Source organism: Apus apus, chromosome 6 (genome assembly GCF_020740795.1).
Source record: "Apus apus isolate bApuApu2 chromosome 6, bApuApu2.pri.cur, whole genome shotgun sequence".
Taxonomy (NCBI): domain Eukaryota; kingdom Metazoa; phylum Chordata; class Aves; order Apodiformes; family Apodidae; genus Apus; species Apus apus.
The window spans coordinates 22014238-22030213 of record NC_067287.1 but is presented as its reverse complement, the minus strand read 5'-3'; the positions used below and the strand labels follow the sequence as shown (position 1 = coordinate 22030213).

General features: G+C 44.4%; 1 protein-coding gene across 3 annotated transcripts; it reads right to left on the bottom strand.

Moving 5' to 3' along the window:
- Window positions 1-4488: 4488 nt before the first annotated feature.
- Window positions 4489-15301, bottom strand: CDCA7 (cell division cycle associated 7). 3 transcript variants are annotated; one of them, XM_051624133.1, is made up of 10 exons: window positions 15249-15301; window positions 12054-12179; window positions 11543-11653; window positions 10064-10315; window positions 9585-9662; window positions 8654-8842; window positions 8084-8224; window positions 7590-7739; window positions 6910-7046; window positions 4489-6596 (listed from the first exon to the last, which is right to left on the bottom strand). In XM_051624133.1, exons 2-10 carry the CDS (start codon window positions 12117-12119, stop codon window positions 6566-6568), a joined length of 1155 nt encoding a protein of 384 aa, XP_051480093.1. In that variant the 5' UTR covers window positions 12120-12179; window positions 15249-15301; the 3' UTR covers window positions 4489-6565. The 3 variants fall into 3 exon arrangements, with proteins under 3 accessions (XP_051480093.1, XP_051480092.1, XP_051480094.1); XM_051624132.1 differs by lacking the exon at window positions 15249-15301 and adding an exon at window positions 13830-13911; XM_051624134.1 differs by lacking the exon at window positions 15249-15301 and adding an exon at window positions 12833-12847.
- Window positions 15302-15976: the final 675 nt, after the last annotated feature.

The window sequence follows — 15976 nt, the reverse complement described above, 5'->3', positions numbered from 1 at the left end:
CTTGCAAGGAGAAAGGTTTTTTATCTCCAGTCTACACTTAGAAGGTATACATGAGGAAAAAAAGCATTATTCCTTGCTGTGAGTAAGCCTGCGTGTCTTGACAAAAATTAATTGTAATCATGTTAAGAACATTCCATTGCTATTTTTTTTCTGAAGTCAGCTTTAACTATGTGGGTGAATGGGGTTTTGATCTTTCAGCTACAGAAAAAGGGACTTGTTTAAGATCATACCAGAAGGCTCCAACAGAACACTGTATCTGTGTGCTGTAATGGGCACAAAGATACCATACATACTGGTATATTTACTGGAGGTACTCTGCAGAGCTTTGTATTGCAGATGCTGTTTCCTAGCCACAGCAACTATTTAAAAAGTAGAAGTTACTTCTCCCAGAGAAAACTGGGATTGTATCAAAGCACTTCAGCTCCTCACAACGAAACTCTGTGCTTGGTTTCCAACACCAAAATTGTAACATTGCAACTTTTTTATAAGAATTAAATGGAAAAGAAATAAAGGGGGAAGAAAAAGCTTTTAGAGTGTTAACTCTCCACTGCAGGAGGAAGCCAGCATGGGCATTGAGCTCGGCACACATCCCCTTCTCCCTGCTGAAAGGGACACAAAAAGAACTCTGGCTAAGCATTTATTTTTCTGCTAATGTGAAAGTTTTCTTTTAAAGAGGAAGCAGATTGAACAGAGCACGAGAAAAGAATTTGACTCTGGCTTATTTCCAAAGGTTTTTTTTTTTCCTGATGATTCACTGTTATCACTTGTATTCACATTACAACCAGCCTCAAAAAGAAATACCCAAAACTGAAACTAACCCCCCTCTACACCGAACAACAAAAAACCCATACCACAAAAGCACGAAGAAATAGGATCTTTCCTACTGCTAAATTCTGCTAATAAGCTATATAAGAAGAGAATAACGTAAGATAAGAGTGCCTATATTCATTCACATTTGAGTAGTAACATAGCTAAGCCTCTAAATCTGGAAATGTAGAGACATCTAAGAATGGTCAGTCTCCAAGGTATTAAAATGGTTGACACTGACTGAACTTGTTTCACTTCAGCTATATATTAAAATAGAAAATATATAAATATCCCTGAAGTCTAAAATGTTTAAATTTTCAGTATAGACTCTCTAGTTTTATTTTCAAAAAGGAGTTTAGATATTTAGGGAGGAGACACCAATTCTCTGAAAATATGAACAAGTCTTTTTATTTGTGGGAGCCCTCTTGCCCTCAGCCCTGGTGGCAGTCAATCATAAATGCCCGGTTTATGGAGCAATTCACAAACGTGCTACTCTTACATAGGCATTCAAACTGAAAGGAGGTAAAGCAAGGCCAAAAGGAGGAGTGTTGGCAGGATTGCTTTGTTACCACGTACGTGATTAAAAGAAAACAACGATGCTTGCCATAGGCTTCTGTTACTTACACCTCTTGACACAATCTAGCACAGAGTTTCATTCTCCCTGCCTGCAATTGTATTAACAGACAGGTAAGGATCTAAAGCTAACTTGAACTCAAACACAGATCTATAATTTAAGTAATGTTTTGTTTTCATTTTCAGGAGTAGATATAAGTTTTACCTGCAGACATACTCCAGGGGAAAGATTGTATGAGTAGAGCTCAACACAGCAGGATCTACAGTTCAACTGATTTTTTTCTAGTTCAGGTGATCAGCACAAATACTACTAAAGTACTACTAATAAAAGAGACAGTTGTGATGCCTTCTTATCACATTCTGACTATACCATGACTTCTGGTTTATTTTTTTCATGGAACAGAACTGTCTGGCATCCTTGCCACTAGAGCTTTATCAATTCTATCTGGAATAAAATCTGTGCCGAACAGCAGCACCCAAATCTTGTTTAATATTACTGTAGCTCTACTCTCTAGAAATGTTTTTGTGCAAATTCAATACCCAAAATGTATTATAAAGATCAGTCACAAGAGGATTTCCCAATTGCCCCCTCACCTCCCAGTTTCAGGACTTCTACCACTGGCTCTGGTCATTACATTTTTGGGTTCAAACATACAATTCCCTTCTTGTTTGCCACCCTCACACCAAGGGGTTTATGGGGGTTTTTTGACACCTATTTAAGAGTCTCAGGCTTCTAACTTGGAAGAAAGGCAAGACCCAAACATAACAGTGTGATGGTGTCCTCTCTTAACACTTGTGTATCTATGAAGCAGCCGAGCATTACCCGGATGTTGGTCTTTAGGACACCATTGACTGGCCATGACTTGACAGAGAAAGCTGTGTATTTTCACTCACTTTCAGTTGCAAGACCAAGAACGTGAAAGAACAGGCAGTGCTTCCAAAATCTCCATGCTAGCTTATGCCATTAGCCATGCACAAGCTGCACTAGCAAAAAACCCTAAGAGAACAAACTGGCTTATGCCAGCAGAGGTCAGTGGGTGACCCTCTTGAGGCATTTCAGATGCTCAAGTTTTGAAGTCAGCTATACTCCTTCATCGTGGAGTACTGAAAGCCATCTTTGACTAGATGCAACCATATTGCTTTTTTTGATCCCACCATCCTACTTCAGAAAATTATGATGCTGCTTTGCTATGTTACTCTCTCCTTGCTTTCTCTTCAACATATATTTTTAGGTTTTTGAGAGACAAAAAAAAGTGTATTATTAGCCCATGAGAGGAGGAAGTGATAGGAAGTAGTTTCCAAAGCTAACATCTCTTTTCAAAGGTTCCATTGCAGCTCCATACACTAATGTAACTGGCTAAGTGGCTGAGTGTGTTGCTCTGGAATGTGCAGTGTACGCTGCTTCATCAGCTTGCAAAGTAACACTTCAAGGCTATTGTTATAACTTACATAAAATGAAAAAACTTTGCCTAACAGGCAAGGAGGACAAACATCCTCTCAAGCTGAAGACACCTAACACTTCAACATTTGACTTATTTAAAAAGCATGTGAGACAAGGAAGAAGCAAATGACATGTATTAATATATACTAGTCTTAACAGAATCTTCAAAAAAGGAGGTCTTGGCCAATCCCATTAGTGGATACTGTATCACTGTAAAGAAAAGTTTACTCATAAGCAAGCTTAGGGATTTGTTTGTTGTGGGGTTTTTTGGTGGTGGTGTTTTTTTTTAAAAAAGCTATCACTCACACTTTTGGCATAGTCACTTCTCTCTGGCTATTACATAGCAATAAATGCCCTTCCCATCCACTTCGCATCACAGAGAACAAAGGTCCAAGGAATTTAAGAGTATAATTTGCCTGTTAAGTCTTTTCAGTATTCTATTTCTGGCAGTTATAAATTATTATTCCAGGGTAAAAAAAATTTAGAAGTTATATCAGACCTAGGCAAAAGATCACCTGGCCTTAAACCTGAGAGCAGTGAGGGAATATCAACTCAGACAGCCTTTTTCAATAATAAACAGTCAGTCATTCTACCTCACACACGACCTTCGTTCTTCTGATCTTCCTTTAACAGTGATGCTCTTATTCCCATGCCCGTTTTCAAAGTTGACAGTTACAATCTTTTCCTCACAGAGCTTCTTAAATTGCTGCCCATTTGCTGCAATATAAACCATGAGCTCTTTACGTATTTGTCAAGTTAATATCAACAGATACTTAAGTAGCTGTGGTATAGAAGCTTGGGGAAAAAACAGTGTACTGAAGCACCTCAAAATCATAATGTAAAACACAAACTAACATAATACACAATTACATATAAATTTATTCTGACCTCGCCAGCTGTGCAGTGCAAGATAATGCATCTGAACAAAGCTTTTAGGTGAGAGTAAGGACATGAGAATTTTACCATCAGAGAGTATCTGCAGCAGCTGAGTCTAGAGCTCTGCTTTATCACTTCTTTCCCAGTTCCTCTCACTACACATCAGTATTGTAATCTGTGTAATCTGCCAGTCTCATGTAACTCCTCTCTCTGGACCCAGCTATGCTGATGCAAAAGCAAGCAGCACAAGAATCAAAAAGTCTCCAGCACTGTCAGCATGCAATCAAGTCCCCCCCAGGTAATTCTCCGCTCTAGCACAGAGCTCCCAAGGGAAGTTACTGAAGAGTTTGTTTGGGGGGGAAAAAGATACATTTTTAATTTATATAGAGAGATATGTAGTGGTAGGCACTCGACTTTGACTTGTGGCCAAAGCAGCAATATCCTCCTCACCTTTCTCAGCTCAGGATGTAGGCATCTAGTTTTAAAAAAGGTTTTAGAAGCAGCAGCAAAAAGGTAAACACATAAGCACATGCTTTTTAAGCATGTATCTGGCCTGAACTCTCAACACCAATATATTTTCACCATCACAAGTTAGTCATCAGGTACAAAACAATTCAAATCCAAGCAGCATGTGTATGAGAGCAAGCCTGGTTCAGGGACACAGGGCTGTGGAGAGATGTCTTAGTCCCACTGATGAGGGCAACTGATTATTTTACTTTGTAACAAAAGGACCATAAAATCTAAGTAAGTACAGCTCTAAGAGGTTTTTAAAAACAGTTAGGAGGCAAAAATTCTAACCCAGAAAATTTATTTTCAAAATAAAAAACTTTGTACAGAACATTGTAGATCTAAATACAGCAGTCTCCATGATATGACACTTTTAGCACAGTCCTTTCACACTCTAGCAATCACAAGGCAAGATCAGCAATTATGTTAAAAAAAAATAAAAGAGCTCTTATCTGTCAGCACATGTATTTCTAGAGCTCCTTCTTCAGGAAAGGTACCGAGAGGATAGAGCACTCTCCACCTCAAACTGCACAGCTACTCACACTATAAAAACAGACAAAGAGAGGACAGGAGATTTTCAAGAGGACAGATGATTTATGAAACAGAACTGCAAGTCTGAGACATAAATAGCTTTTGTTTTTAAATTCCTCTCTCCTGCCCTCCCACACACACTGATGTAATTCCCAGAAAGGTATAAACTGTGGATCATTATGTATACGAGCTGTGCAAATACTGTGCAAGCAGAGAAGTCTAAACCCATGTTTTGTTCTAGTGCTCAATAAAACCAAGTTGATTCTTCTACTATTTGACTGCACATTATTTATAACATTGCATTCTAAACCTTAAACAAAGCTTATACAGCAGTTTCCATAACCAAACCAAGCGCATTTATACACTTTGTGGCTCTCAGGATACAATTTTCATGGCATGTTCTTTTTTCTACAGCACTGAGTGCAAAAGACCCCATCCACACAGGACATTAGAATTCTTCAGCTCTGTTTTTGCTGTACTTGTGCTTCATTAACATCATGCAAAATATCCTTCTACAACCACAGAGCCAGATATAGAGGACTGTAAAGGAGGAGACCACAGCACTACTCACATCTCTAAGTGCTCACAAACTGTATGCGACCCATTATATGTCCCTTTTTATTTATTTTCAAAAGCCTTTTTTGATGAGGCAACCGTTTTTTCTCATCTATTACCAGGGTGTTTCCTGAGAACATTATGCTGCTCTATGTCACTGGAAGAATAACTCACTTTAAGCTGAACTGTAGTTTAAAAAGTCCTTGCTGTTAAATTATTTTTACAGGTTAAAAAAGTTCAGGCTTTGATTGTAATGATTGTCATTGTCCCTTTTCCTGATAACCAAGTTCAACAAGTTACCATCTTTCATGCCCTTCTGGTTGGCCAGCAGCCACATGAACCACTACCCCTCTAATCCTGATCTTGAGGCAACCCTCTTCCCTAGGACCAGGGCCAATTCTGCAAAGAAGCAGTTCTGCAGTTGCAGCAAGAGCAAGGAGAACCTACAAAAACAGTAATTTAACAAAGGATACATTTGGTTTTAGACAGCATGGTCAGTCCACAACTTACACCAGTACATAAGTGTCATCACTAGGCAGTGCTGGTCCTGTGGTAGACTTCATCTCTCCTCATCTGAGCAAAAATACGAAGCACCACCTCCAACTACTTCTGCTGCATTTTTTCAGTTACTCGAAGAACATCCTTTAAAATGGCCAATGTGCACTTTGAGTACTCTATAAAGCCAAATAGTAGTAATTGGAGACTGCTCAGCTGCAACTTTTAGAGCTTCCTTTTTGAAATGAAGAATGTGGTGTTGTTTTAGAGAATTCTTAGCTTCTGTTTGATCATTTACGTTCAGTAAGAGTCTATCTTGCAGCAGAAGTTGGCCTAGAGTTAAGCACATACCTTTCCCTGCTTGTTTCTGTAGGAAACAGTGCCCTGAATTTTCAGAACATCTATAGCTTTTTGTGATCAACTTCAAAGTATAAATAAACCTGCAGCACGGATCTCTGCATGAATAAAACCCTTAATGGCTTAAAGCCCCATCTCCTTTCAGGAAAGAAAAAAAAAAAAAAGAAGTTATTGGCATAAAAGCAAGGACTGAAGCTATGTGACTTGCGAAGTTGTTTAAAAAGAAAACAATGGCCTGTGGGTAAAGACCTTCATTAAACAGTTTCCCCACTTGCACTGAGGTAAGTGAAAGTTCTTTATCCTTTTTTACCCAAAAGGGGAGAGAAGGAAGGCACTGACTTCGTAATCTCATTTGATGAAACAATTCACTGTAGGTAATATGACATTGGTGAAAGAGTATGTAATGTAAAGGCAGTCGCAGCTTCAGTCTTCCATTTCAAGTTCTTGTTTCAGACTGAAAGACAAGTACAAACACGAGTTAGCTTGTAGCAAAACACTGGAAACTCTTTAGACAAATTAGTGGAAGCCCTGACAATAAACACAGCTGAAGTTGAGAGCCAGGAGACAGAGTAGATGTATTATTTATTCCGGTTAAGAACCAACACGTCAGAAAAATCCTGTGTCAAAATCTCAGATTCTAAAGGCAACATGGACTGATCTTCAGATTTACCTGACAAATTGAGATTTGGAGAGCTCTCCCCTCCCAGGTTTGAGCCGCTTATCCCACTTAGAGCAGAGCCTTGCCACTGACACAATGGCATACTTACCTTTTCAAGTAGGCATGGACATTGTCATAGCCATGGTATTTGGCCAGATAGACCAGGACACCTGTTGCACAGCGGCCATCTCGCTGCCTGCAGAAGCTACAGTTGCAGATTCCTCGACATGGTGGGCACCTCCAGGCCTAGAAAAAAGAAAATGAGCCTATTTCACTGAACTGACAGATATAATTCACACCTAAAACACGTAAGAGGGCCCTGCTTTGCACTGAGTTCTGCAGTGAACATCAGCACTGCAGAAGTTGTCTAAAGCAGTGAAAGAGATTAAACTCTCTTTTGCCTGCCTCGCAAGCAGCATTCCACTCCTCTCAACTTCTGCACCACTTCCACACTCCACAACAGCAGCACTTTGCCCAAAATACAGCTCCTTTCCATAGGGCATTAAGCACTAATGCAAGGCAGAAGACAACACTATTCTGATGCCCAAATACGGGAATATTTTGGGCGCTGCTCTGCTCTCATATTTTATTCCTGCAAATAAAGCTACAGAAGTAGTAACTGCAATGAGCTCTACGCAACACCAGGTTCTGGGATTCAATTTGAATCAAACCATTATGTACTACAGCACTGTAAGCAGCTCCCCTGCTAAAACTCTTTTGCTGTGAGTAACCAATGCAGCTCTCTGCTCAAGTGAAGCACCACAAAGCCCACATCCACAGCTGTCTTACCGGATCCAGCAAGGCCGTCCTGACATCCTCCCCGTACCTGTTGCGGAGGCAGGGCCCACAGAACTGGCCCCGAACCCCAACGCAATCAGGGTTACGACAATTTGTTTTGGTGTCTGTGGTTTTTTGGCGACACTGATGACAGGTGGAGCCCTAGAACACAAGGAAAATATTTCAGGAAACGAGACATTAAGGTCGGCTCTTTAGTTAGGGGAACAGAGCATTTAACAGGTAATCTTATCCTGAAACAGAACAGCACCTTGCAAAGTTTACACCGAGACCGTCCTAACATTGCATCTTCAGGGTCTGCTGATCGCTTTCCTCCACTAGTACTACCTAGGTCCTACAGCAAGCTAACTGGCCTGGTAAAGGCCATACTATACATTTAGAAAAAGGTCAGACGTGACATTTCAAGATCTTAGGCATACTTCTCCCAGAAATCACATCCTTCCTCTCAGTTAGGAAACATGGATTTCACAAACTTGGAATATACTTACCATGGCCCTGTTATATACTTTATCTCTGGCAGATCCACAAATATTATTCAGCTCTTCCTCAGTTATCTCCTCAACTGGGCGCACAATGTGTGGAAAAGCCATGGCACCACGGTGACCCCTCCTGGGAGTTCTGGCTTCGTGCTGAATAGGGAAGACACAACACGTTAAGCATTAGGCTCAGCAAAAACTATATATAAATGAGGTGAGGATATTCAAGGTAATGCCAAAGTGTCAAACACCCATCATATACTTAAACAAGAGATAGTAAATCTTTGTAAAGACATATGGTATGGATGCAGCTTCAGCACTTTCACTTGATCTATCACCTTCAGGGTGCAGAAATGATGCTGGATCATGCTTAATCTCTACAGGAGCGCAAGAGGAAGTGATTTTTAAAGGATAAGGAAGGTGGAAATGGAGAACATACAATATCCTATTTTCTGTACTTCTTCCCAGGCCACAGCATACTCATAACCTTGATCAACTCTGGATTAATTGCTCTTTTCTTGAAGGGATAGAAAACCACCTTCATGATCAACTTACAAAAGGAGAACTAGAACCTCAACATACCTCCAAGTATTCATCAGACATCTTTCTTCTTCTTACTAAGATGTATGGGTCATCATCTTCCTCTTCTGGTAAAGGAGTAGGAGGACCTTCAATCAGGGACCTGGACCTTGTATGAGGCCGAGAACTTCGGTCTGGGTTCCTCCTCAAAGCACTTCTGGGCAATGAACGTCTTGGAAGTCGCTTTGGGCCCTGGTAAAGTTTAAAAGCCCCTAAATGAAAAAAGTGAAAACCCAGACAACTTCTGCCCCTACTATGAATTCCTCTCCCAGAAGACATGCCTGCCTTCCATTTTTGCCAAAGATAAAGTCTCCTCCCCAACCCAAATCAGAAAACACAAGGTAAAAACATCCTAGGCAAACTCACCTTGGGCATTTTGCTAGCTGCAGAGAAATAATGAAAAGCATGTTTATGCCCATGCCAGTATAAGATATAGTAATTCCCCCACATAGCAGCTGAACCTGTGTCTGTAAGGAGATGTGACTTCTAGTATTGTTTCCATCTTCACACAGCTTACAGGTAAATTGGCAGTTAATTTAATTACACTGCCAATTCACTATCCAACCTTCTTAAGGACCTAGTTAGGGCAAATGTCAGATTTTTTTTTTCAAGGGTCCAAGCTCAGAGAATATTCAGGCTTGATTTTTAAAGTCTGGGCAGCCCTCCTTATCTCCAACCTTTGTATAAATACATATTTACACAGCACCTTGTTTAGTTTTATTGGCCTATGGAGACACTTAACCTTTATGAAATTATCTGTTCCACTTTACACAGTGATAAATCAAAAGAGAATTGCACAATGAGAACGCTTGTTTTAGGAAGCAGTAGAATTCTGGACTTTGATTTACATGGTTCATTAAGTTTTTTGAGTGTCCTGTTTAGTAATGTCAGAGTGCAACTCTGAAATATGAAGGCAAATAAACTTTATACTTACATGACTGACAGTTGGCAACGATTTTCTCCCACCAAAGACACCAGAAACATTTTGCAACTCAGCCATTAGTTTTGCAAGCTAACAAGGGAAAGAAAAAGGAAGCAGAGCCTTAAAAAGGTGTCTATGTGCTATTACAGACTATTAGATTAGGGCAATTGGCTAGAAGTACAATTACTTAGGGAAAAAACAGTCACTCTTTCTACTTTTATGTCTTATTTATGTTCCAGTGACTGCAAGTAATTGCTCAAACTTACTGTGTTGAAGCCTATTCTTTAGGCTTGTAGCCCATGGATTTTTACTGAAGCACTTAGCCTTTGGGTTTGCACAAGCCAGTGGACAAAAAGCATCAGATTTAATACTAGGAACATAAATTCCTCTCAGTGCATTCACATAGTTCCCATTAAAGTTAATCTGAACAACAGAAGAGGTCCCATAAGAGTCAGGAAGAGGTGCCCCCCATGGAAACACTGAGTACTTGCCATTGCTTTGTTTTCCTTTATGTTTAAAGCCCTTTTTTCTAAAAACAAGGCACCCCTTTCTTCAGAGTCAGAGTCTGAATCTGGAGCAGGCATCGGCTTCTCAGGAAGAGGCTCCACCTCACTCTTCCTCCTCTCCGATCTTCGAAGTGGAAACTTCATGGCTACTTTCAGAGGAACAGGACCTTTCCGCCTTGTAGGAGCTACCTCACTTCCTGCACTTGTCCCATTCTCCTCTGAATCCGATCCCAACTTCTGTTAACAAAGCAGAACGGAAGCGTATGAATCCAAGTGAGTTGCCCAGAGATTAAATACAGTTCAACAATACTTTGTTTGAGGGTGGTTCAAGAGGCCCTCTGGCTGAGATGTACATGTTTACATCTCCAGTCCTAGTGCTCTACTGTATTTTGAGGGGGAGGGGACGGGGCAGGAGGAGAGGAGCGTGCTGGGTTAAAACACTCATGGAGAGCCACACTGTATTCCTGCAAACACATCAGAAAAAGGAGCTTGCTTTCAGTTGCAGCAGTCTTTAGCTGTCACTTGAAGGTCTAACAGCAAAGATAGTTTGTGTGTGAATGTGAGAAAGAGACTTTCCTTTAAAGGGCTCGATTTTGCAACATACTCTATTTGGCTGTAAAAGAAGCCACTATGCAGTTTTCAGCACTGGGTCACACCCAACTTTGTAAGCTGTCAAGAACAGACATCGCACAGTACCAATAATATCAAGTGAAATCTTCCCTCTAGAGACAGTCAATGAAATAAAAGAAAATATTGGGATTTTATTCATCATTATTTGAATTCTGATGCCTTACTTGCAATTTCTGTAAGAACCAAAGGTTCACCAAGGACCGAAATTAAAGTTAATTAAAAGCCCATTCCATAATAGGTTTTAACTTACAGGTTTAAACTCAATAAGCCAATCTTATTTTGGTCATAGGTAAGAAAATGCTTCCTGCTTCATACACAGAGACTAAAATGGCAATCCTCATTTGTACAGGGTTTTTATTAAACCAGGTATGTGGGTCCTGTTGCCCATTATGTGATTCCTTTTTCTTACACATCTCTTCCAGCTTTGTCTCCTACTTACTCTCTTTACTGCTGTGCATTATTTAACTCAGATATGTCCTCTTCCAAACAGACGTTCTTTTCTATTCATTCCTCAGCATGTTCTGAAGTCATGAAAAATCTATTTCATGCTAAACACGGTACTACTTCTGTCTTCTCTACTAAATACCAGCTGTCGGTCTTTTTAAGCAATGAAACTGCTCTTGCATTGATGTCAAGGAAAAGCAGGAAGGTGGATTTCGCCACCCATCACTATTTCCCTACTGCTAAAAAGGACAGCATTTCCTTATTATTTCTTGGAACAAAATTATGCTTCTGACAACATTTTACTTTCAAGCTGAAGCTGCCATTATTTTTAAATTTAAGAATGTGTAAGAATTTAAACGTGAAATTACAAACTAAAATCAACTGTCTTACCAACGCATCTTGAATCTCATTTTCTGAAAAGCCACAGAAGGATTCATCATCAGATGCTTCATGAAAAATTTTTGTCAGTTCTTTTCCAATATCCGACCTTAACTTGCGTTTCTATGAAGAATAAAATACCCTTTAACTGAAGTTGTAGGGAAAATTATTCACATTTACAAGTGCAATACAAGCAAATAGCTTTTTTAATAAAGAAAAAAATAGTTAAGGCATTTAACAGGCTGTTTCAGAACAGCAGTTGCAAATTATCAGGCATGTTAGGGTAGGTGACATTTCAAAGGCTAGAATAAATAGCTAATCTGTTTCCAACAATTACCACCCAGAAGCACAAGCGAAGAGTGAAATGAAATTACAGCATATAGCATAAATTTATAACTACTATACAAAAACATATGCAGGGCAAGCAGTTTTAATAGTGCAAAAACCATTTACTGGCATTATTTTTTTACAGGATTTACTAGCACTGCACCTTCAGTTTTATTTTTTCTTGTACTGTACTCACTGTGTTTGCAAAATTATCAGAACCAAAACTGTCACAACTGTCATCAGAGGAGGAGGATGTTTCCATAGGAATCAGTTTTGTACTTCGGAATGCTGCGATGTTTCTCCTTCCTGAACAAACTCGGCGCTGCAAAAGGACAATGGCAAATGAACATTTGAGGATGTTTAACGGGCTTGAATACAAGTCAGCAGAATTATCATCAGCTGTGAAATAATTCTGAAAGTTAGAAATCGGAATAACTTCTGCTGTGATACGTATCTGATCATTGCTTACATGATTTTTGTTTAGCACATACTTCTTTTATGCAAACAGCCAAGTGGAAATACACACAAAAATCCTATCTTTCTCCACTCGTTGGAGATAATGCTGGAGAAAAGTACAACTACACAAATAGTACCTAGACATCTGCTTTGATTTATTCATTACTTTTAGTTTGAGGCAAACTCTAAAAACATTGCAGCTGTTACAGAATATATGAAGGATCACGCCTAAACAAAAGAAGAGCTTTGAAACAACTGCTCTAGACACAACAGTTCGCTGTTCTGTTAATTTTATTACCAAGTTGAAACACCTTTTTTGACGGGCTTCAGGTTTTCATTTCCCAGGGGGTGTTTCCCTGGCAAAGACCCACTTTACCCCCAGGGCGGCAGCGACCCGAGGCCGATCCTGCCGCACCCCCGCTTAGATGCTGCCCACGCCGGGCGCTCCGACCCCTACCAGTTCACAGGCCCAGCCCCATGGGCCAAAGATTTTATAAACACGGTTTAAACAATAACTACCCAGGGCCACGTGAAGACCTCCGTCCCCTCCCCAGCACCCTTCCGCACGCTGCTCTTCCCTGGAGCGGCACGGCAGCCCCCTGAGCCATGCCCACGCTCCGCAGTTTTGTCGGTGCTGAGAAGGAAAACTTTCCGGCCCGGATGCGGCCCCGACACACGAGGGGCCGCGTCTGGCCCCGCCTGCAGCTGCGGGGGGAGGGCCCAGCCGGAGAAACCCCGCAGCGGCCGGCGGGCCTCCATGCCGGGGCCGCAGCGAAGCCCCCGGCGGCAGACGCGGGATCCCCATCGGCACAGAAACGCGCCTCGCACCCGCGGGCAGGTCTCCCCGCCTCACGCTAAGATGGTGCCGGTGCCCGTGTGCCCCCAGCGAGAGGAGGGGGCCGCCCGCCTCTGCGCCCCACGGCCGCTCCCCCCGCCCTACTCCCCGGGACCGCGGGATCCACGCCCGCACAGCGGGGCCCCCTCCTCCCACCTTGAAGTACCAGGCCCCGCAACCCCAGTCGCGGCGGCGGCCGGGGAAGCTGCGACGGGGGAGGCGGGCGCCGGGAGGCTGGCAGCGGGCTGGCTGTCCCGCACCGAGCGCGGCTCCCAGGCCGAGCCCCCTATCCCAGCCAGGCAGGCCCGGGCACCGCCGTGCGCGGCGACCTCCAGCGCCGCAGCGGGGCAGGAGAAACGGAGCTACCGGCCCGAGTGCCAGGGTTACCCCACATGGCTCCCTCTGGGGTGCCAGGAGAGGCCCAGCCCAAAGACTCACCCCGTCCGACTCCACCAGCCCCCCCACCGCACGGTTTCCCCTGGCCGTGAGACCCTGCGGGGCCCGGGAGAGCGCGGCCGCAGGCGCCACAGCCCCCGTCCCGTCCCGCCCCCCGTAGCCAGCAGCGAGCCGGGGGGCAGCCGAGCCCGGGGGGGGGCAGCCGAGCCCGGGGGGGGGCAGCCGAGCCCGGGGGGGGGCAGCCGAGCCGGGGGGGGCAGCCGAGCCCGGGGGGACAGCGCTCACCTGCGGGCGCGAAGGACCCATGCTGGCGGCGGCGGGGCGAGCACCGGGGAACTGAAGGTTCGCGCCAAAGCGGCGGGGACGGCGGGGGGCGGGGCCCGGCAGCTCCTTTCCCGCGCTGGCGCCCGCGTCCTGGCAGATACAGCCGACAGCCCCTCGGGATCGGGCCTCCCGCGCGCTCTCCCCGCACCTGCCCGAAATTGCTGAGGATATTTTCAGCCCTCTCGGGACGCCCCCGGAGCGGCTAGTGCGGGGGTCCCATTATTTTTTTTTTTTTTTGTTCGCGGTGCGGGTTTGTGGAGCTGCAAGGGCCTGGCCCTGTGGCGCGAAAAGCTCCCGGTGGGGCCGCCCCGGGGCTCGCGTGCCAGAGGGGAGGGGCGCGCGCCGGAGCTCGGCCGCCCGCCCGCCCTGCGGGGCACCAGAGACCCCCGGAGGGGGGGGGAGGAGCTCTTCTCCAGCTCTTCCTCTCTTTGTCGATTTTTTAAATGTTCTGTGCCGAACTGGGATTTGTTTCCACCGCTCTGCAGTCAAACACCCCCTCCCCCCCCCCCCCCCCCAGGCTGCCAAGAGGGGGTTCATCCAGGAAGGACAGGGCGGGAGCCTGTGTCCCCGCTGCCCCGGGGCTGGGGCAGCCCCCACGTACACGCTGGGCACCCTGCGCCCCTTGGGGCCCTGCAGAGCCCGAGGCAGCCCTGCCGCCAGCAGTGCCTGTGCTAAAAGTGCGGGCTTTTCTTAAAAAGCCCAGGCAGCGACACGCGTGGGTTCCTGCGCTGCGGGGTGGATGCAGCGTGTCGAGCCAGCGCCCCACGGGTGCAGCCCGGCCTCAGGGAGGCGCGTGGGGAGCGCCCGTCGCCTCTGCTCCCCGGGAAGCACAGCAGCGCGGCAGGGCTTTGGAAAGAAGTTGGCTGCGTTGCTCTTAGCTAACAACATGCAACGTGGAGACAGGCCCAAGGCACGCAGATCACCGGCCATCGCGGAGCATTTTGTGTAGCGTTTGTAACATCCCATCAAATCGAATCCACCGCCGTTAAACGCAGCCACGGAGCTGCCGTGCAGCCGGTGCTGGGCAGCCCCAGCAGCACAGGCAGGCCCTGAACGAGCCGTACAGGATTTGTGGCCCCAGTGTTTGCTGTAATCCTCCATTTATCTTGTGGTTTGAGCAGGGCTCAAAACACGCAACTGTAGCTTCTCAGCGGTTCCAGGACGGAGGCCCCGCGCACGTGCAGCCCGCTCCCAAACCCGCGCCCTGAAAAGGACACCAGGAATCACCTCCCTGCCAAAGCCTGTAAATAGGCCACAGCACAATAGAGCACAAGAGCCCTCACAGAGGTTTTTCTGGTTTCTGTGGGTGTTCCTGTGTGTGCTGCAATCTGCTGTGTAAAAGAATCTCCATTTCAAACGAACCTGTAATTACATACTTACCTGCGCAGGCACAAAAGCAGATGAACTAAACCCAGTTCTTCAGAGACCAGACCACACGCGATTCCTCTACATCTGTATTGGTGGAGGATTGCCACCCAGATGGGCTCCAACCAAGACAGCTCAGCTGGGAAGGGGTGATGTTTCTTGAATTTTGATGTTGTTTAACTTCTTTCAGAAAAAAAAAAAAAAAAAAAATAATCGACACATTCCTGTTTGCTTACATGGAAGAAGAGATCCAGTTTCAAAAGACTCAAAGCCCTTATCAGGATTCTACTAGAAAATAGCCAACTTTCACAGCTTTTAAGAATGTGATACGGAATGTTAGGGAGTACTGATGGGGCTAGCAGAATCCATGCTTCAGAGTGAAGTTAATTTTCCATGTAATGCTAAATGGAAACAGCATTATTCAAACAACATACATAGTCAAATGGCTTTAAAATGAATAGGCCAGAGCAGGGACTTCGTGGGGAAAATGGACAGGACATTTTGTGAACTGTATTTTCAACTTTTTTTTAGTATCTAAAAAGTAATTATTTTATTGAAAATTGTGTATGTCAGCTCATGTATTTTACAGAGGACTGGGGAGAAAGGGGCAGGTAAGGAAGAAGAGAAATGGGGAGTATGTGAAGGGAAGAGGCTTCCCTTCCTACGGTACAGTGCAGCGTACCAGAAAATGAAGGTCTAACTCAGGAGATGGCTGTTGTGACCTGTGCTGCTGTCATTTCCCC